This window comes from Martes martes, assembly GCF_963455335.1.
Source record: "Martes martes genome assembly, chromosome: X".
Taxonomy (NCBI): domain Eukaryota; kingdom Metazoa; phylum Chordata; class Mammalia; order Carnivora; family Mustelidae; genus Martes; species Martes martes.
This window is the reverse complement of record NC_137897.1, coordinates 95,954,415-95,975,774: the sequence shown is the minus strand read 5'-3', so window position 1 is coordinate 95,975,774 and position 21,360 is coordinate 95,954,415. Positions and strand designations below refer to the sequence as shown.

The following is a 21,360-nucleotide window of genomic DNA, read 5'->3' as shown; positions in this document are numbered from 1 at the left end:
TTTCATAGTAGCTTTAAGAAGGATGGGACTGGAAGAGACTATGCTGAGTGAAATAAGTCAAGCAGAGAGAGTCAAGTATCATATGGTTTCATTTACTTGTGCAGCAGAAGGAGTAACATGGAGGACATTGGGAGATGGAGCAGAGAAGTGAGTTGGGGGAAACTGGAGGGGGAGACGAACCATGAGAGACTGTAGACTCTGAGAAACAAACTGAGGGTTTTGGAGGAGAGGGGGGCGGGGGGTTGGGTGATCCTGGTGATGGGTATTATGGAGGGCACATACTGCAGAGAGCATTGGGTGTGATGCATAAACAATGAATGCTGGAACACTGAAAAGAAATAAAATAAAATAAAATGGAAAAAAAAAGAAGTATACCCTAATTTAAAATAAGTAGTAACCCCAAAAATTAAAAAGAAAAATAAACAGTATCCAATGTAACACAAACTGCTGAAAATAGCACTTCTGATGACTGGTGGGGCTCCCCCCAATATGCAAAGGTTAAACAGAATGAAATGGTCAAAAAAAAAAAAAAAACCCTTGAAATCACCATAACCACTTTGACTGTATCATTATTAATATTTCTTATGATTATAAAAATATCTTCTCCATAGAAGCATTTAAAAAGCAAATGTACAAAAAAGCTTAATCCTCTATTAGGGAATTAAAACTAAATAGGCTCTCAGTCCCAGGATTAGAATTCATTTTACAGATGGGAAAACTACCTATGACAGCAGTTAACAATGTATTTCCACAATGAGAGCATATGAAGTAGGAAGATAACACTTTGAAGGCAGGGGAATGATTAAAATTTTTATTTCAAAGTCCACATGACACAAAAATAACGTACACAGTCAGGATGGGCAGGAATGTCAGTATCTATCTGATAATATTCTCAGAGATGACAAAACCATGTGGACCCGTTCCCCTCCCTGAGGCATACTTGCACTTGTTAAGTTCAAGAATAACTTATGTAATTTCATACATCTAATTTGTATATATGGCCCTGTTTACCAAGTCATAAATAATAACATAGAATAATTTCAATGAAGGTAATCTATAATACAATCTATAAACTCCATATGAAATTATTAATCTGTTTTTTTGACTATCATATACATGGACAGATATAAGACATTTCTGCTTTGCTCAACACCTCAGTGTTACTTAAATTTTCTGTATCAGTTCAGGTATTTATTAAGGGTTGCTTACAAAAGATGGCTACCTACGGTAATTACTAACCTGTTCCTTAACAGTAGTATTCACGTTGGTCAGGTAATGCTGACATATCTGACAGAAAACCCTCATCTGTTTCTTTAAACGCAGCAAGTCCTCCTTAAAAAATTTAACATGAATTTTAAAAATTAAATTAAAAAAAATTAACATGAACAATTGTATAAAAATCTAATTTGGTACTTAACATACTTCAAATTACATAAAATATTATCATATATTTAACTATATTTACTCTGCTTATACATTAAATTCTTTATTATTTTTAAGAAAGTAAAAAAAATTAGACCATTAAAAAAAAAAAAAAAGCAACAAACTACAGCCTTAAAAATAACAGGTATATTAGTGCATAATATCCAAAGTGGTCTGGGTCCTTTAAAATGAGAAAACCTATATGACTGTATATGGCTATCTTTTAACAAATCTACGACCTCAGAATGCTTAGAGAGTAAAGATTAATGCTCCATCCTTGTTTTGTAATTTGAAGGGTAGCCAACTGATGAACAGAAGAAATTAATTAATAAAAAAGACAGCATCTTTCATTTCTTACTTGAAGGATATATCAGTTGTACTTTTTAAAGAGATGGAAAAAATCAGTCTTGTATTACTCCAATTTAAACAAATTTTAATGTCTTGTAAACTTATATTAAAAGGGTAAAATCTTTTCCTAAAAACAGGTTTAACTTGATTGATTTGGTAAAGAAAACTTAACCAAGCTTCAGAATAATTTTGTATTTAGTATCATTCATTTTTACCCTTTCCCCTCTACTCAAAATATAATCTTTTCCCATTTTAGTTTTTAATTCAATGCTTTTGACTTAGATGAACAATCATATTTGGTTGTTGTTCCTGCTATAAGCTTGATATTGAGTTACATGAATTTCTTAGCTGTCTGACAAAATATACACTAACAACAATACTGAATTGCTTTTTCAAAGGGAAAATACCCGTTTCTTGCTCTTTAAAAGCTCACAGAAATTCTAAGCATTTAAAATAATTCTGTGATTTTACACAAAAGAAACTTAGTATCAAGACAATCGTTTTTGAGGAAAAAAGCTATGAACAACGAATTCTCTATCTCCAAGATATTACATAGTATCTATAAAAATGTACCTGAATAATATTGACGGCTATATGTACAGCAAGTACAGTCTTTCTAAGTTTCCAGTTTACAAATAAAAAAAGACAAGGGGCACCTAGGGTGGCTCAGTCAGTTACAGATGAAAAAGGCAATACTGTTTTGGTTCAATTACTAAACAAAGTGACTTACAATGAATTTGGAACATCAGTAGAAAGATCCTGCATATGAAAAATGTGATCCCAAAACAATACTGAGGCATAAGAAGATCTAGGGGCAGCTGGCTTGTTATCGTCAATTTATATAATCCAATAGCTGTAAGCTTGTTTCGAAAGCTCTTGGTCATAATTTACAAAATCTGTATTTCTGTATGTTCTCAATACTTTTGAGAACATGAAAATACATAAATGATGCCACCTTAAAATGTGAAATTTTTTAAATTTAAAATCATACCTTGAAACATATTAATGTTCTTTCACTGAATATACATCAAACTATAAACATAACTTTCTAATGGTACACATGCCTAAACAATAATTGAGAAATAAGCAAGACTTTACCGAAACTGATTTCATTGAAAGTTTGCTGAAAACAGTTAATGATATTTAATGTAATAAGAACTCCACTGGACTACCACAAACCTTTGTAGAGCTGCTTTCAGTTATCTTTGCAAGCTGCCAAAGGATTACATAGTGAGTACACTGCAGTGCATGAATAACTATCTGTGAAAAGAAGAGAATACAGATAAAACTAAAAAGTCCCAAGTATTCATTCTCAAAGTTAAATATGTAACTTGAAAATAAATAAAAACCTGCTCAGGCATGTCTCCATTTTCAATTCCGGTTTTCAACAGTTTGTAATTACAAGCAAACAAATCCCACTTTGAAAGATCATGGGCACTGTAAAAAAGAATCAAGTTATATTTAAAAGTTAAGCTTAATCACTTTTATTCTGGACTTGAATGTTAACAAAATGCTGTGAAAGTAAATACAGCAAACTTTGTAACATGCACCCACAACAAAAAAACATTTATTTTTTTGGGGCGCCTGGGTGGCTCAGTGGGTTAAAACCTCTGCCTTCGGTTCAGGTCATGATCCCAGGGTCCTGGGATCGAGCCCCGCATCAGGCTCTCTGCTCAGCAGGGAGCCTGCTTCCTCCTCTCTCTCTGCCTGCCTCTCTGCCTACTTATGATCTCTGTCTGTCAAATAAATAAATAGAATCTTTTAAAAAAATGTATTTTTTAAAAAGTATGCTGGTTGACAGTCTATCAATTATTTCTCACTTCAAAACATGACTCTGTCAACTACTTTTTATATATAAGCACAAGAAATCTAGCAGAACTGGGACGCCTGGGTGGCTCAGCTGGTTAAGCATCTGCCTTCAGCTCAGGTCGTGATCCCAGCATCCTAGGATAGAACCCTGCATCGGGCTCCCTGCTCAGCTTCTCCCTCTGCCTGCTGCTCCTCCTGCTTGTACTCTTTCTCTCTGACAAACAAATAAATAAAATCTTTAAAAAAAATTATTAAAAAAAAAGAAATCTAGCAGAACTGATAACATTATAACACTAAAACACGCAAGTTGGTTTTGATTTTGCTACAGTTTTAAGAAATCAGAACATTAAAATTCAACTTACTTATGAAAAGCAGTGATTCTCTTCAATGTTGACAATACCTGATAAGCATCATCTTCATCAGGTTCTTCACCCTATGAACATCAATTATATATAACATTAAATCTTAATAACGACCAAGTGAAAAATCTTAGACTATCACATTGGTGATACCACCTTGAAAAGAAAGAATAGCTGAAAACCACAAATTAACTCTGTCTTTCAATACCTAGATCTGTCCAAATTTAAAGCAATATGCCTGGAGTAATGAATCAACACAGTTATCATCACAGGTACATTACACCCAAGAGATAAACACTGAATGACATTCTCCCCTCTCTTTTGAAGTAATCTTAACACAAAACTACGAAGACATTTAGTCTTTCACAGTAAAAAATGTATTAGGACTATAAAGAAAAAAACAGTAAAGGATAGCAAGAGATCATAAAAACAACACCTAAAAGACAAAACCTTAATGAAAGAAACACAGTGCTCAAGAAAGACATACCAGACCAGTAACAATTTGGAAAAAATCTTCTGAATAAAGAGTAGATATGCATAATCCTTACTGGATATTAATTTTCCAATTGAGAGTAACTTAAGTTTTTGAAAAACTTACGAGTCTTACTGCATGAAACTTGTAAATTTTTTTAAACACTACCAAACATACTGTACTGAACCCCAAGTCTCTCAAAAAATGCTTATTTCTAAACATGGTTTTTCTACATTAATAAACTTAATTAATCCATTGCTTGATTTTAAATTAACTTGTCCTAATCACAATCATATCTAGCCAAGAGTAGAGCCATCACATTTTTAAACTAAGAATGTGATCACTGTACATTAACTTATTTGCACAAACCACCAGTTAAGCAAACTGTAAAAGCATGGACTGTTATACAAAAAAGAAAGCTTAAGAAGCAACTATTAAAAAGAAAACTGAAAATCACACTGTCCATATGATTTTTGCAACATTAATGACAAAATTGATGTGGAAAAGGCTAAATGTATTGAGAATTATGACTTTATTTTAATGCAAGCCAATTAAACTGTTAAGTACATACTTCTTTTTTATTATGTTCAGTTAGCCACTATTCAGTACATCATTAGTTTTTGATGTAGTATTCAATAATTCAGTAGTTGCATACAACACCCAGTGCTCATCACAACATGTGCCCTCCTTAATCAAAAAAGATAAAAGTAAAAAAACTGGAAGTGTATTTGAGTGCCACACTAAGTTTCTTTGGAAGTAGTAACAGAACGGAACACAGGAAACGACAAAATCAACAGTGACTCTAACAGCAATTTATCAAGGCTTTACAATATCAAAGATTATTACCTTTCCTTACTAACACTGCCAAAACAGTAAGAAATAGCCTACTTTTTGAGGCTAGATAGCCACAGTCCAGCTCTTCTTTTCCGTTTCATTTACACTGTATTGCCTAACAGCCTCTAGTTCAGCTAAACCCTGGTAACATCTGAGATCATTTCTTTAAAGTTAAAAAAGTGTAAGGGGTATTAGTTTTGCTTTTACCTTCTCCAAGTCACAGATTCTTACCACCTTCCCATTTTGGTGGAAGAGTAATAGTAGCATGATGAATCAAAGAACAGAATATCTGAATATTTTTCAACATACTGCTAGGGACTATCACCAGGAATGGTGACTAACTCAGTTATTAAAGGGGAGGGACCCAACTGACAAAATACTTTTAATATATACCTCTTGCAGAAAATCTTCAAGAAGCCGGTTAAATTTATCTGCCAACTCATCTATCAGTTGACTTCTTGAAATATCTACCCTGTTGAAGATTGTGAACTCTTCATTACAGAGTGCATGGTAAGTTTTAGAACATGCTTCCAAAACATCTGTATCTGTGTGCTTCTCTACAATATTCCGGATCTGTCGTAATAAGGCATCCAAATGCTGCAAAATCAAAGTTTTTTTCATTAAAACTAAGGTACGTATTAGAAGAAACTAAGGTACATATGATAAGCATAGAAAGCCTATACTAACTTGGTAAAAAGCTTCAAAAACAGTAACTCTACAAGTAGGGCATACATTTCGGTGTGTTTTCCTAGTCGTGGTTAAGTAAATACACTGACCCAACCATACTTACTTCCTCAGCTTTAATAGGAACAATATTACCTATCTCATAGGGCTTTGGTAAAAATGTTAATACAAAGAATTTATATTCCTGGATATATTATATAAGTATTTATATTCCTGGAACACAGTAAAAGTACTCACTGAATATTAACTGCTTTCATTTTATAATTGTTATTATCCAGTTACCTACCCCCAATCTCCATAAATCTCTCAGATATAATCAAATAATGGCTAGGAATGAGGGCATGGGTATGGGTATGGATCAAAGGGAAGCTTCATTAATACCATTCTCTAAAACCAACTTATAAAAAACAAAGAAGATATATAAAATGTAGGCTTCCTTTAAAATTAGAAGTTTCAAAAATATAAAGAAACATTATGATGGGACAAACTAAACTAGTAGTTTTTCTTCAAGGTTGTTTTTATACAGAGAAAACATTGTACCTTTTCTAATCGTCCAGTGGTATATATTTCCAAATCAAAATACTGAGGCAACTGCAACAAGTTAGTCACCTTTTCTGCATCTATAGAGTACTTTGAAATAAAAAAAAAAAAAATCACGTCAAAACATCACAATAACGTTAAGTAAACATTATGATAAAAATCGGTTTGACATTTCCAAACAAAACCTATTAATTTCTTACGGATACTCTCCTATTATACAAACTTACCTTAGCTAATAACTGAGGAAGGGCCACAGCAAAAAGTTCAGTGATTTTTGTCCTGTCATCCAACTGGGTCTTCTTCTCCTTCGCTGTCAGCACCTAAAGCAACACAACAATGTTTTTAAGTATTTATTAAACCTAATAACACTGTTAGGTGCTCAAGTTTAAGTTAAGACATACAAAATAAGTAATGAAACTACAGTTTAAATGAAGGACACTAAAATTTCTACTGTAAAACATGAAACCCAAGAGTAACAAAGAATAACCTGCACAGTATTTTTAAAAAGCCACCTAAAATAACAGCACCAAATAACCTCTAAATAGTTCTAGAGGCAAAATCAGTACCCAATTAAACTAACCAATGCTACCATTAGACAAATAAGGCAACAGTTAGGAACAGGAAAAGTTTAGGAGCTTATACAATAATGGGACTGAGTAGCATTTCAGCCTACTCTAAGCTGTGGGCCATGATGCATGGATTATGAACTCAACATGAATTCACTTAGGATAGCATGAATTCTATCATCAATTAGGAAAAGAAGAAAATAACAGAAAACAAAATAAAACAGAATGTGTCACATACCATAAGCATTGTTTGAAGAACTTTTGTTTCAAATTATACACACACACACATATATATAGATGTATACTATGTGACACACCATGTATTTTTACGCCTCAATCAAAAAAAGTTTCAAAGGTTGTGAAATTATTGGTCTACAATACAAATATATGTGAACTTTGTAGTGATGAATTAAAATATAATCCAAGGAAATAGGAATTTCTCCATTTTGATGAATAATTATGTTTTAATTCCTAATTTTTATTAAAAGAAGCAGCAAATCTATAAATAAACCAAAATGCAAAAATGCACCATTCTGAAATGGTAAGCTATATTAAGTCTTGGGAGAAGTCAATCACTTTATCTTCTATAGTAACTAATAAAGTATCTCATGGAAGGAACTCAACATTTCCCAAATTGTTAATGCTTTATGTATGGGCAAAGATCACCTGAAAAATAAAATGTAAGACTCAATAATTTGGCTTTATAGTTATATGCAAGAATTTAAAAAATCATATCAAAAGGAGAAACACACCTTAGAATAGTAAAACTATACAAACATACCCGTTTTCCTGTCCCTCTTCCCACAGGGGGATGACATTCAGCTGCTTGTCTAATGGTACAAAGCATTATTTCAATCAGAGCACTCTCTTGTCTATCTGTTAATGCTGAAAAAAAAAATCAGAAAGAATTAATATTTTTCTTCTTTCCCTATATGTTACTTATAAGTATTATATAACCATCCTTCTGCCTGTGACAGAATCTGACCTAATGTACTAAAGAAAATACCATTACTGTATCACAGCTAGGATGAGAATTAAACTTTACTGAACAGTACAAATCTGTGTACCACTGGCCCACAATTTAACCAAAGAAAATATGAACAGATACCACAAAATTTTTTTAATAACTCAGTACTGACAGCAACTACGTTTTTCTTCATAATATTCATGTATATGAAAACAAAATTATTCATGTAGATTTTCAATTACCTTTTTTTTAAAGATTTATTTGAGAGAGAGAAAAAAAAAACACTCACGCAGGGGAAGAATAGAGCGTAAGGGAGAGAATCTCAAGCAGACTCCATACAGGGCCCGAGGCCCAATCTAAGGACCCTGAGAAAGTCATATGCCCAACCGACTTAGCCACCCAGGTACCCCTCGATTACTTTTTAGTGTATGTGCTGCCAAAGCAAGCACTCTCAATTACTTTTTAATATTAAAGAGAAACAAATGGAGTAAGTAAAATCTATTTTTTAAACTGACTAGGTAACAAAACACCATAATTAAACATCCATTTACCTTCTTCTCCACTCAGCGGCTCCTCCAGCAACAAGCTATTCATACATTCCCAGTCTTTCAGTAGATCGGTAGCGCAGTCCCACATGCTATCCACAAGGTATGCTGCATGCTCATGTAACTAAAATTTAAAAAGACCAATGTGCTCTTAGACAAACAGCATACTAGCCTCAACTCAAAAGAATGGAAGCTTTGCTGGCACCATGTACAAACTCAAACAGCAATCTGTTTTTTTAGGTCAAATGGAAAAAAGGACAAAGAAGAAACTGCCTTAGCTTGCTGAGTATAAGTAAACTCACAATAATTATTACGATAGTTAACAAGAAAATTAATTCTGAAAAAATTATATGCGTGTATATTTTAGTGCCTATTTGGACTCAATACTACATGAGTTAACCACACTCAGTTATAAAATACACTGTTAATTTAACGGGAGTAATTATGGTTACCTTAAACATTTTTTAAAAGTACTTATCAATTCAATATATAAGCATATTATTTCTCTTTATTTTGTGAAGACTAAAAGGCCCTACAGATTCCCAACTTGTTTCCAGGGACTATCATTATAATGATACCAAAACCTGTCAAAGACATTACCAATAAAAAAATATGGAGGCCAACATCTAACATGAACATAGAGGGAGTATCCTCAAAAACCTAGCAAAGTGAAACCAGCAATATATAGAAAAAGTAACAGATCATGACTAAGTAGGTTTTATCCTAGGAATTCAAGGTTGGTTCAACATTAAAAAAACTAGTCAACATAACTCAAATATTAACATAATGAAGGATAAAATATTCATCTCAATAAAATAATCATCTCAGAACAAGCATTGGACAGAATTCAACATCATTCATGATAAAACTCAACAAAAGGGATAGAAGAAAACATTCTCAATATAAGTAACTACACCGTGTGACCTATAACTAAATAACAATGTAGAAATACTGGATGCTTTACCCCTAAGATCAGGAACAATCAAAAGATGTACACTCTCACCAATTCTATTCAACATTCTACTGGATGTCTTAATCAGTTCAATAAGGCCAGGGGAAAATGGCACAAATATAGGAAAGGAAGAAGTAAACTGAACATTATTTGCATTATTATAGATAATCCCAAGGAATCTATTAAAACCTTAGTAAAATAAGTGAATTTAGGAAAGATACAGATGCAAAAGCCAACTATATTTCTATATACAGAAAAAATTTAAAAATTCAATTAAAAGACCCTAAAATTGACTAATACATGATATGAACATGAAAAATGTATGTTGGATCCTCTCAAATTCTGGTTAACAGGCAAATTTTCAATCTGAGGAAGACCTAGAAGAGCTGATGTTAAATGTAAATCCCTACCTTCAACAAAAGTTAAAAAAGCAGGTACCAAATACTGAGAATGAAGCGCAAGGTCTATATTGACAGTTTTGCATGAAAAATAAAGAGTTTTACATGGATTAGCTCAATGTTACCTGAGAAATTATTATCCACATTTTTACAAAGAAAATGAGACTTAGAAACTAAACCAGTTACACAAGTAAGTAGAGGAACACAATTGGTAATGTCTTTCTGACTCCAAAATTCATACTCTTAGTACTATACATAAATCCCATGATTTGAACATCTTACTAAAAGAATGTTTTTCTAAATTTTGTGTAATGGGTATAACTTTATTCTATCCAAGATTTACTGTGATATATGGAAGATTTTAAGATGTACATCATTTCAACCCCTTCTCCAAATTGTTTTGAAGTACAAAATGAACAACATCAACTAACCTCACTTTCCAGAAAGAAAAAAACCAATGTCTTAACAAGGTTGGCATTTGGACCTTGTCGCCCCCTTCTTTTCATCATTCCATCGTCCTCTGGATCTCTACGGCTGAAGAGCCTATGATCAAGGAAAATATTAACTTTTAAAACAAAAAAAAAACATTATTTCCTAATTTTAAAAAACAGTTTGATTCTATATTTAAGCATCTAATAGAAGAGAGTAAATGGGGCCTGGGTAGGTATTCTCCAACATGATACCCAAGTAAATAATAGTTATAAATCCTTTTCATTTTATACTTAATGGTACTTCTAAGTCCTCTTCAATTAACTTCTCCAGTTAATTTCATGGAGTTATGGCTTATTTCCTTTTTTAAAAGATTTTATTTATTTATTTGAGAGAGGGCAAGCGAGCAAACAAAAGAGCACAAGCAAGGGGGGCGGGGCGCATGCAGAGGGAAGAAGGAGAAAGCAGGCTCCTGGCAGAGCAGGAAGCCTACTGCAGGGCTCAATCCCAGGACCCTGAGACCACAGTCCCAGCCAAAAAAGACATCCAACCGACTGAGCCACCAGGCACCCGTGGATTATTTTTTTTAAAAGATTTTTATTTATTTAACAGAGATCACAAATAGGCAGAGAGGCAGGCAGAGAGAGAGAGAGAGGAGGAAGCAGGCTCCCCGCCGAGCAGAGAGCCTGACTCGGGACTTGATCCCAGGACCCCGAGACCATGACCCGAGCCGCAGGCAGAGGCTTAACCCACTGAGCCACCCAGGTGCCCCTGGATTATTTCTTTTTAAAAATATTACTGCATTTTATGCAACTATTTCCTTCTGTAAAAGTATTACACTAGCCCATACCATTTATGCACATTAACTCATAAATAGCCATCTCTTTAAAACTGAACATATATTTTCCTTCTATCTTTCTTGCACAATTATCTCAAAGTGTGAATATAGTGGCCTCTTTCTATGGATATCATGGTGGTTTTTCCTTATAAATAACAAAGAAATATCACTCGATAGCAATGAATAGAAACTGGACTATGAACATTTTACATCATGTACTCTAATAAATGCTCCCCCACAGGCATTTTAATAAAATCTTACCAAAAAGATACAGTTTAGTCCATGTGGTTCAAATTGTTCTCTTTATTTTTTGTTTAAAGGAAACCATCTTTTCTTTTTTTTTAAAGATTTTATTTATTTGAAAGATAGAATGAGAGCGAGCACACAAGCAGGGAGAGGGGCAGAGGGAAAGGGAGAAGCAGATTCCCTGCTCAGCAGGGAGCCCAAGGCCGGGCTCAATCCCAGGATCTTGACCTAAGCAGAAGGCAGACACTTAACCAACTGAGTCACCCAGGTACCCCACAAATTGTTCTCTTTAAAAGCCATTAAATAACATTTGCCGAATGTTTTCTGTGGTCAGATATTCACACTCCTATCCATACTACTTAATCTGAAGTGTTATACCAACATAAAAAGGACTATAGGGTTTTAGGGATTCTCACATCAAACTCTATCAAACATGTAAAGCAAAGCCCTTTAATATTTTCTAAAGCAAGCAAAAACAGACTTAGGACTAAATATTATAATAGGGCAATATTTAGGAACTGACACTGGTGAAAACAATAAAAAATTAGGAAAGGGTCTTAACATGATGATTTTTATATACTTTATATGGATTTTTATATATATTATTCATTAAAAGACATTTCCCTTTGAAGATTTAATTCACACAAATCAAGTAAATTGGAGAACTGAAACCTCTGAAGGAAAGAGTAAAATGTGAAAGTTTCTACTTGACCTGTATGAAGTTTTTTAAATGAATTATATATTTTGTTAATATTGATTAAAGTACAAATTACTGTCATAAAAGTATATTTTAAAGAATAACAAAAATGTAGGTTTACTTTTTGTAGAGAAATTCCCCAGCTGCTACTGCTACTGGACGGTGAGCTGAATAAACCAGATGGTAGACATTTTCACAATCTTCTGCAGTAAGAACTTCTTCACTACTCCTAAAAAAAAAAAAAAAAATGAGCAGTAGCAGTTTCAATGACTTAATTTTAAGGGTATTGAGTACAATGATCCATGTTCATACATTAAAAAATAATATGCTGGGCGCCTGGATGGCTCAGTGGGTTAAAGCCTCTGCCTTCGGCTCAGGTCATGATCCCAGAGTCCTGGGATCAAGTCCCGCATCGGGCTCTCTGCTCAGCAGGGAACCTGCTTCTCTCTCTCTCTCTCTCTCTCTCTCTCTGCCTGCCTCTCTGCCTACTTGTGATCTGTCTCTCTGTCAAATAAACAAATAAATAAATAAAATCTTAAAAAAATAAAAAATAATATGCTTTTCACTAACGTGTGTTAAAAAAAAATTGACTTCATTTGATTATCATCTGTCAGTAAAAGCAAGCCCTGATGAAAGAGCTGAATATTTTGTCAACATCTAAGATCAATGGGAGGTAAAATGAGAGTGAATACCAAAATACAGAAATATCTGCTGAAGAGAAGTAATAATGTGACAAGGACATTAAAGAGAAAGGAAGACAAAATAATATAAACTAATGTAAAAAAATTAAGTGGTGGCATGCTAAGAGCTTAGAGTTAATAATCACAGAAAACACTATATTTCACAGTAATATTAACAAGATAATATCACATTAAAATATACTAACAGCCCAATTATCTCACAATGATAAATACACCATGTACTGAACACCATATGAGGAAATGCAAATGTTTTTTTTGAAATAATCAAAATTTAAATGTCGAAGACCTTTAATTACAAACTACCACTGGAAAAATCTTACTGAAATGTACTGCTCATTTTCCCGATCTTACTTTAAAAAAACAAAATAAGCCTAATAAAATCTTCTTGGTACATAAGAGTCATTATTAGGCCCATCAACCACAGTACCCAAGGGTAAATGTTGTCGAGTTCTTCCATTACATACTCTGCTTTCAGGGTCCTGGTGTCTCACAGCTCTTCACCCCCTAATATGCTTTCCGTCTGCTGTGAAATAAACAACCTAGGTTTTTAGCACTCTATATAAATTGAGAACCACAGGACCACCACTAGCAAAAAAGGTCTAAAGTACATTAGATGGTTAGCTGAGGAGCTCAGATCCTTTTTGGTTTTCTTTTCTTTTTTTTTCCCCCCCTTTTTGGTTTTCTGCTGTGTCACGGTTTCCAGAAGTCTGATGTCTAAGGAAACATTACTTCTTTTTGAGAAAAAATAAAACCAAAATGTTAAAATTCAAGTTTTGAAAGCATTCTGACTTAAATCACTCTATGTATAATACTGAACTGTTACTGGAAAAACCACTTGTGTCATTTTACAATGAAAAGACATATATTGGGATGCCTGGGTTGCTCGGTTGGTTAGGCGGCTGCCTTCAGCTCGGGTCATGATTCCAGCGTCCTGGGATCGAGTCCCACATCGGGATCCAGTCCCACATCGGGCTCCTTGCTCAGCGGGGAGCCTACTTCTCCCTCTGCCTCTGCCTGCCACTCTGTCTCCCTATGCTCACTCTCTCTGACAAATAAATAAATAAAATCTTAAAAAAAAAAGACAAGACATATACTGAATCAAACCAGTTAAAGTATAGTTAAACGTGCAGTAGTTTGCCCATTTTAATTGTTTGAGAAGGGCTGTTCTTGACAAGTTTCAGTTACTAGATATTTATAATGGCCAAATCAACATAAATGAGTCTATTATCCTTCATAAAAATATGAGAAATAAGGAAAAATGTCCGCAGGGTATTGAGGAAGAACCAGCTACAGAAATACATGTAGAGTACTATTACTTTCTTATTTCAGAATTCTTCCGATACTTTCATAACATGTATATATATTTACAATTTTTTAAGTCCAACTACAAGAGAAAATGTCATAGTTAAGATTGCTCAAAATAGCTATTACATATTTAATTCTTCCTCTACTGATAATCACTTATGTTATTTCAAAAATTCTACTACAAACAATGTATTCGTTAGAGAATGTAAGCATTTAAAATTTTGAATAGATACTGCCAAGCTTTTCTCCAAAGAGGATATACCAATTAATAGTCCCCCATCACAATGTTTAAGGACCTGTTTTTGCACAGCTTCAACAACACAGTATACTATCAAACACTTTTCTTTGTCAAGCAACAGGTTAAAAAATGATCTCATTTTAATTTACCTGTCTCTGAGTGTAGATGAACATTTTTTCATATATTTAAGTTTTTATTTTCTTTCTGTCTATGATCTGGTTCTCTAACTTTTGACCATTATTGGGTTTCCATTCTTTAATTTATTGAATATGACTCCAATGATAAAAATATTTTGACCAATCTGTCATTGGTTTTCTGAGTTTATGGTATTTTATGTCATAAAGACACTTTTTGTTTTTATGTAGTTAAATAAAATCTTTTAAAAAATCATTGAATTATTTATTTGACAGAGATGACAAGTAGGCAGAGAGGCAGACAGAGAGAGAGGAGGAAGCAGGCTCCCTGACGAGCAGAGAGCCCAATGCAGGGCGATCCCAGGACTCCGGGATCATGACCTGAGCTGAAGGCAGAGGCTTTAACCCACTGAGCCACCCAGGTGCCCCAATTCAAAGATTTTTTTATGTCTAGGTTTTATTTCATGTTCAGAAAGATCTTGTTCATTTTACATATAAAATAAAAACATTTAATCGCCCCAAGTTTTCATCTAGTACCTTAATGGTTTCATTTACTTGCATTTAAACGTCATCCACCTGGAAATTATTTTTTTTCCATTTTACTTTATTTCTTTTCAGTGTTCCAGCATTCATTGTTTATGTACCACACCCAGTGCTCCATGCAATATGTGCCCTCCATAATACCCACCACCAGGCTCACCCAACCCCCCACTCCCCTCCCCTCAAAAACCCTCAGTTTGTAATTATTTTTATATAAGGAATGAGATGGAAATCCGATTTAATTTTTCCCCAAATAGAACCTAGCTGTCACAAAAACGTTTATCTTTTTAAGATTTCTTTATTTGAGGGGCACCTGGGTGGCTTAGCGGGTTAAAGCCTCTGCCTTCAGCTCAGGTCATGATCCCAGGGTCCTGGGATTGGCTCTCCCTCTCTGCCTGCCTCTCTTCCTACTTGTCATCTCTGTCAAATAAATAAATAAAATCTTAAAAAAAGATTTCTTTATTTGACAGAGAGAGAGCGCACACACACATAAGCAGGGGGACCAGCAGGCAGATGGAGAGGGAGAAGCAGGCTCCCCACCGAGCAGAGAGCCCGACACGGGGCTCGATCCCAGGACCCTGAAATCACCACCTGAGCCAAAGACAGACGTTCAGCCAACTAAGCCACCCAATACCCCAAAATCATTTATTTTCTTAAAGGAAACGCCACCCTCACCCTATACTAGGTTCCTGGATTCTTTATTCTCTGCTACTAATCAGTCTATTCACACACCAGTACCAAAATTTAAAATTACTAGTTTTACAATATGACTTAAAATGACATTGGGCAGTCATCACTCATTAGTTTTTATCACAATTTTACTGGCTACTATTACACGATGAATTTTCCATAGGAGTGCCAGAAGTAGTATGCTGTATTAAAAAAATACCCTTTGCAATTATTATTTGGATCATCGTAACAAGCTAAATGTCCACTGAGAGATGAATGGGTAAATAACATGTGGTATAAACATACAATGGAATATTACTGAGCCTGAAAAGTAAGTGAAATCGTGATACATGCTACAACATGAATGAGCTCTTAAGATACCATGCTAAGTGAGATAAGCCAAATACAACAGGACAGATACTTATGTGAGTTACCTAAAATAGTCAAATTCATAGAGATAAAAAGTATAACAGTGGTCACTAGGGGCTGGGCAGGAAGGAAGGAATGGGGAATAGTGTTTAATGGGTACAAAGGTTTAGTATGGAATGATTAAAAATAGTTATGGATGTGGATAAGGGTGATGGCTTCACCAACAAGGTGAACATACTAAATGCTACTAAACTACATTTAAAGTATATTTGAAATTGTAAACTTTTTTTTTTAAAAGATTTATTTATTTGACAGAGAGAGAGAGACAGCAAGAGAAGGAACACAAGCAGGGGAACGGGAGAGGGAAAAGCAGGCTTCCCCTGAGCAGGGAGCCCGAAGTGGGGCTCCATCCCAGGATCCTGGGATCATCACCTGAGCTGAAGGCAGACGTTTAACGACCAAGCCACCCAGGTGCCCCTAAAATTGTAAACTTTTATGACTAATATTCCATTGTATGCATGTATGTGTGTGTGTATACGTACACACACACATAATTTTCTTTATCCATTCATGTGTTGATGGGGGCACTTATGTTGTTTCCATGTCTTGGCGATAGTAAATAACATTCCAATAAACATAGGGGTGCATATATCTATTCAAATCAGTGTTTCCATTGTCTTTGGGTAAATATCTGGAAGTGGAATTCCTGGATCCTATGGTACTTCTATTTTTAGTTTTTCGAGGAACCTTTATATTGTTTTCATTTATAAAGAACTCATATAAGTCCACATCAAAACTGAAGAAAAATCTGATTAAAAACTCGCCAGAGGGGGTGCCTGGGTGGCTCAGTCATTAAGCATCTGCCTTCAGCTCAGGTCATGATCCCAGGACCCTAGGATCAAGCCCCACACTGGGCTCCCTGTTCAGCCGGAAGCCTGCTTCTCCCTCTCCCACTTCCCTGGCTTGTGTTCCTTTACTTGCTGTCTCTCCCCCACTCTCTTGTCTGTCTGTCAAATAAATAAATCTTTTTAAAAATAAAATAATAAAATAAATAAAATAAAATAAAACCTCGGCAGAAGACCCAAATAGACATTTTTCCAAAAACATACAGATGACCAAATGAAAAATGAAAAGGCTGTCAACATCGCTAATTATTAAGGAAATGCAAATCAAAACCACAATGAGGTATCACTTCACACCAGTCAGAATGAAAGACAAAAAGAACGGTATTGGAAAAAAAGGAAGCCTCGTGCACTGTTACCAAAGGGGAGGGCGGTAGGGCAATGGGCGAAATGGGTAGAAGAACTTAAGAGGTACAAACTTTCAGTTATAAATAAGTCACAAGGATAGCAGTATGATGACAAGTACATCATAGGGAATACAGTCAGTAATACTGTAATACATATTGTGGTGAGGATTTCATAAAGTATATAATTACTGAATCAATATGTTGTACACCTGAAATGAATTTAATATTATTTGCTAACTACACTTCAACTAAAACTTTAAAATGTTTTTAAAAATTAAAATGGTAAATTTTTTTAGAAGAAAAAATAAATTACATCATATTACATTTTAACATAATAGAATGCTTTAAATTCAGATTGTTTCCAGAGAAATTTCAGTAAATACTAATTTCTAAAAGTGTAACAAAATATAATAAGCACATTTAATACACTCAGGTGTTTAATTTTATTTCAAGGGCACCTAAGACAGTGAAATGGAAAGGAAACTGACCATTAGAATGGGACACATGAATTCCTAGCACAGTTAAAATTTTCTACTCTAATGGTTTTTTCTTTCCATTTTCTCAGACTTACATGAGAAAATCAAACTTCCAGCTATAAAACTTCCATGACTTAAGTTATTAAAATTTATAACAGATAAATTTAAACCATGTAGTCTAATGTATTATTTAAATATCTGGACATTAGTAATATGCAAGAACATACTTACTGTAAAACAAGAGTTAGTAATTTTATTGCTTGTACTGCAACATCATATTCTTTGTCAAGGGTCATAGACACAATTCTATCCTAAGGACAAAAAAAATTAAGATATTTTTAAAGTAAAAGTAAGAGAAAAATATTTTGAAACAACAGGTAATTTTTAAATACAAAAAGGAATACTAACCTTGAACCGACTGGTAAAAAGCTCCAGTTTGGAATTAAGCTCTTTGTTATAATAAAGCCCTTGTAGAGCAGTGAGACATTTGAGTCTTACCTCACCTTGCTAAATGAAGCAAGAAGAGAAAATTCATTAAAACTTGGCATATTTTCAACTTGAATATTCAAGACATACATAGTATCTTTTACTTTAGGTTTTTAAATATGTTCCATACAATTCTTCAAAACTCTCATTTTAAAAAACTCTTATCTTTGATAATGAAAAAATAGGAATCAGTACATACATTTAATACTAAATACCTTTGGGGTTACTATTTCTGTATGTCAAATGAAAATTTTTTGAAACTCTATTCAGAGCAATACTATTGTGAAAGACAACAGTAGCATATTTCACAGTAAGTTTTCCTTTACAGAAAGTAGTATCTGTAAAGGATATATGCAAAGAACTTCAAGTCTAGTTAAGAGGCAGCCTAAGAGAAAGGTAGAATAAAAAAAAGTAAAATAAAAAATGTCAGAAACCAAGTTGTAATTTATAATCTGGCTAAGATACATGTTTATAAAGAGAGAAGAAAAGTTAGGGGCGCCTGGGTGGCTCAGTGGGTTAAAGCCTCTGCCTTCGGCTCAGGTCATGATCCCAAGGTCCTGGGATCAAGCCTCGCATCGGGCTCTCTGCTCGGCAGGGAGCCTGCTTCCTCCTCTCTGCCTGCCTCTGCCTACTTGTGATCTCTGTCTGTCAAATAAATAAATAAAATCTTTATTAAAAAAAAAAAAAATAAAAAAAAAAAAAAAAAAGAGAGAAGAAAAGTTAGAAAAACTTTAAAAAGTATATAGCACTTACATAGTAAGAATAAAGACTCTTCTTACAGTTCTAAGAAATGCTTATCCACCACCCCCCACTTGATTCTAATGTTTGTTTCACTGTAAAAAATAACTCAAGATTGAAGTCTAAATCAGTTACTAAGCTTAAAAAAATCTAGGGGACCATAGAGACCATGTTTTCATGGTCTTCTATTCAGATAGAAAAGCATAAAGGAGAAAGGCCTATAGGAATGTGGCCCCAGGTATACCTATACACAGATAACTCAATAGGAATGAGAGCTATAGATAGCTATGCCTATGTATAGACATATAAACATTCTGTAGGGGCATATCTTACCTTATCATGCATAGTCCAGCCAACATATTTTAAATAACTGTCATTTAGAAAGGCATCACTATACATCTTCATCCAAATGCCAATTTCTTCAATGCAAATAGCTCGAATTTCAGCTATCGCATCACTGAATGGAGGAAGAAAAATTATGTATATTAGTGCCACTATAACATCAGGATTTGTGATTTATCCAAGAGCTGCCAAATACTTCACACCTAGTATGAACATACCACTATCTTAAAGATCACTGGGGATTTAAAAGTAGAACTGAAGCATGACCCCTGAATGTTTACAGACTACTTGGCAAAGCATAATTCTCAACACATATGTACTTAAAATTAAACAAAATTACAAACAAAATTAGATCCCCACCTTTTATACCATGCCATATCCCAGCCTCTGCTCACACCTGCTGGGCATGGTGTGTTCAGAAGAGAGCAGGCACACTAGTTTGGTTAGAGCATAATTTTCCAGGAGAGAATTAGTTACATGTAAAACTGAGGCCAAGCTTCATTTGGATTTGAATGTCAGACTAAATTATTTTTTTAAAAGATTTTTATTATTTATTTGACAGACAGAGATCACAAGTAGGCAGGGAGGCAGGCAGAGAGAGGCGGAGGCAGGCTCCCTGCTAAGCAGAGAGCCTGATGCGGGGCTCGATCCCAGGACCCTGGGATCATGACCTGAGCCGAAGGCAGAGGCTTTAACCACTGAGCCACCCAGGCGCCCCCCAGACTAAATTATTTTTAATTCATCCTGTAGGTACTAGTGAGTCACTGAAGACTTCTGAGCAGAGGAATAACACAACAAAAGAATGTTTTAGGAAAACTTCAATAATCTCTAGGCATGAGAATGAAAACAGACTAAGGTAATGGTGACAACAGAAACAAAAAGGTAAGAATGTACCAAGGGACATTACAAAGAAAGCGATTCAGTAACTGCCAAGTTGAGGAAATGAGAGAGAAGTTGAATAAAAATACCACCAACATTTAAAGAATGGGTTACAAAAGAAATAGTGATAAGATTACCTATTTCATTCCTCTGCTCACTCAAAATAGTAAAAGAAAATACTTAAATCTATCCAAAATTTCCCACTAACATGCAAACGGTAGAGTCCGGAACGATCATGTATAGTTTCTGCTAACTTAGTACATCCAAAAGCAATTAAGTATTTTGTACCCTGACTCCTAATCATAGAAGTAGATTCCATCTGCTGAGCAGTTACTAGTCAAGCACATTACCCCATTTTTTCAGAGAAGAAACATCAATTTCAGAGCAGTTAAATAACCAGAATATCTCAATCAGTGGAAGACCTTACCTTCTAACACTAATCTTATTCCAATGTTCTTTCTACTACTTTATACTGCCTAAACCACTAAATATCCAAACCTGAATAGAAGAAATGTTGTGACTTACCGGTATCTATGTACAAACACTCCCTTAAATATTGCATTCATCATATTTTCTATTTCATCTTGATTTTCTTGAAGCTGAAAAGAATACAATATTTCTTTTCAACTGTAATGGAATACAACCAAAATAACATCTAAAAGTCATACAGGTTTATCCAGTGTTTTGGTGATTACATCTAATTTTCAATTCTACTAGACAACAGTAACCACATAGAAAAATTAATAGCTGTTATAGGTCAGGTAGCTGAAGTCCCTTGATACCTGAATATTTGACTTGGCTTTTAATGTTTAGCTAGTAGATTAGCCTTTTCTAAGGCTCACAAATTTCCATTGCAAAAAGGCACATCAAAATTTGTTAAGTAATTTATTAAAACACATATCTATTATATAACATATATGTTCATGTCCAAAAAGCATGATAGTATTTCATTATCTTGGTCATTATGATCTGAAAAAGAAAAGTAATGTTAACTAGTACTTGCTCAAAGAACTAAAGAGGTTTCAGTAAAATAACTTGGTAAAAAGTTACACTACTAAATTCTTTGGAAGGAAACAAGGCTCACCTTAAATAACCAAGAAAACATTTCAAAATCTTGGTTTACTTACC

General features: G+C 34.3%; 1 protein-coding gene across 2 annotated transcripts in view; it reads right to left on the bottom strand.

The window, feature by feature from the left end:
* Positions 1-21,360, bottom strand: part of STAG2 (STAG2 cohesin complex component) — a 140,989-nt gene that overhangs the window by 32,054 nt on the left and 87,575 nt on the right. For both annotated transcript variants that reach the window (XM_080795452.1, XM_080795453.1), the window contains exons 9-23: positions 20,758-20,831; positions 19,345-19,468; positions 18,196-18,294; positions 18,019-18,098; positions 12,228-12,335; positions 10,328-10,439; positions 8,553-8,670; positions 7,816-7,919; positions 6,696-6,788; positions 6,469-6,558; positions 5,638-5,841; positions 3,942-4,012; positions 3,120-3,207; positions 2,950-3,030; positions 1,240-1,332 (exon numbers count right to left, since the gene is read on the bottom strand). In XM_080795452.1, the coding sequence (XP_080651578.1) occupies positions 1,240-1,332; positions 2,950-3,030; positions 3,120-3,207; positions 3,942-4,012; positions 5,638-5,841; positions 6,469-6,558; positions 6,696-6,788; positions 7,816-7,919; positions 8,553-8,670; positions 10,328-10,439; positions 12,228-12,335; positions 18,019-18,098; positions 18,196-18,294; positions 19,345-19,468; positions 20,758-20,831 (1,539 nt within the window). The remainder of the gene's footprint in view (positions 1-1,239; positions 1,333-2,949; positions 3,031-3,119; positions 3,208-3,941; positions 4,013-5,637; positions 5,842-6,468; positions 6,559-6,695; positions 6,789-7,815; positions 7,920-8,552; positions 8,671-10,327; positions 10,440-12,227; positions 12,336-18,018; positions 18,099-18,195; positions 18,295-19,344; positions 19,469-20,757; positions 20,832-21,360) is intronic.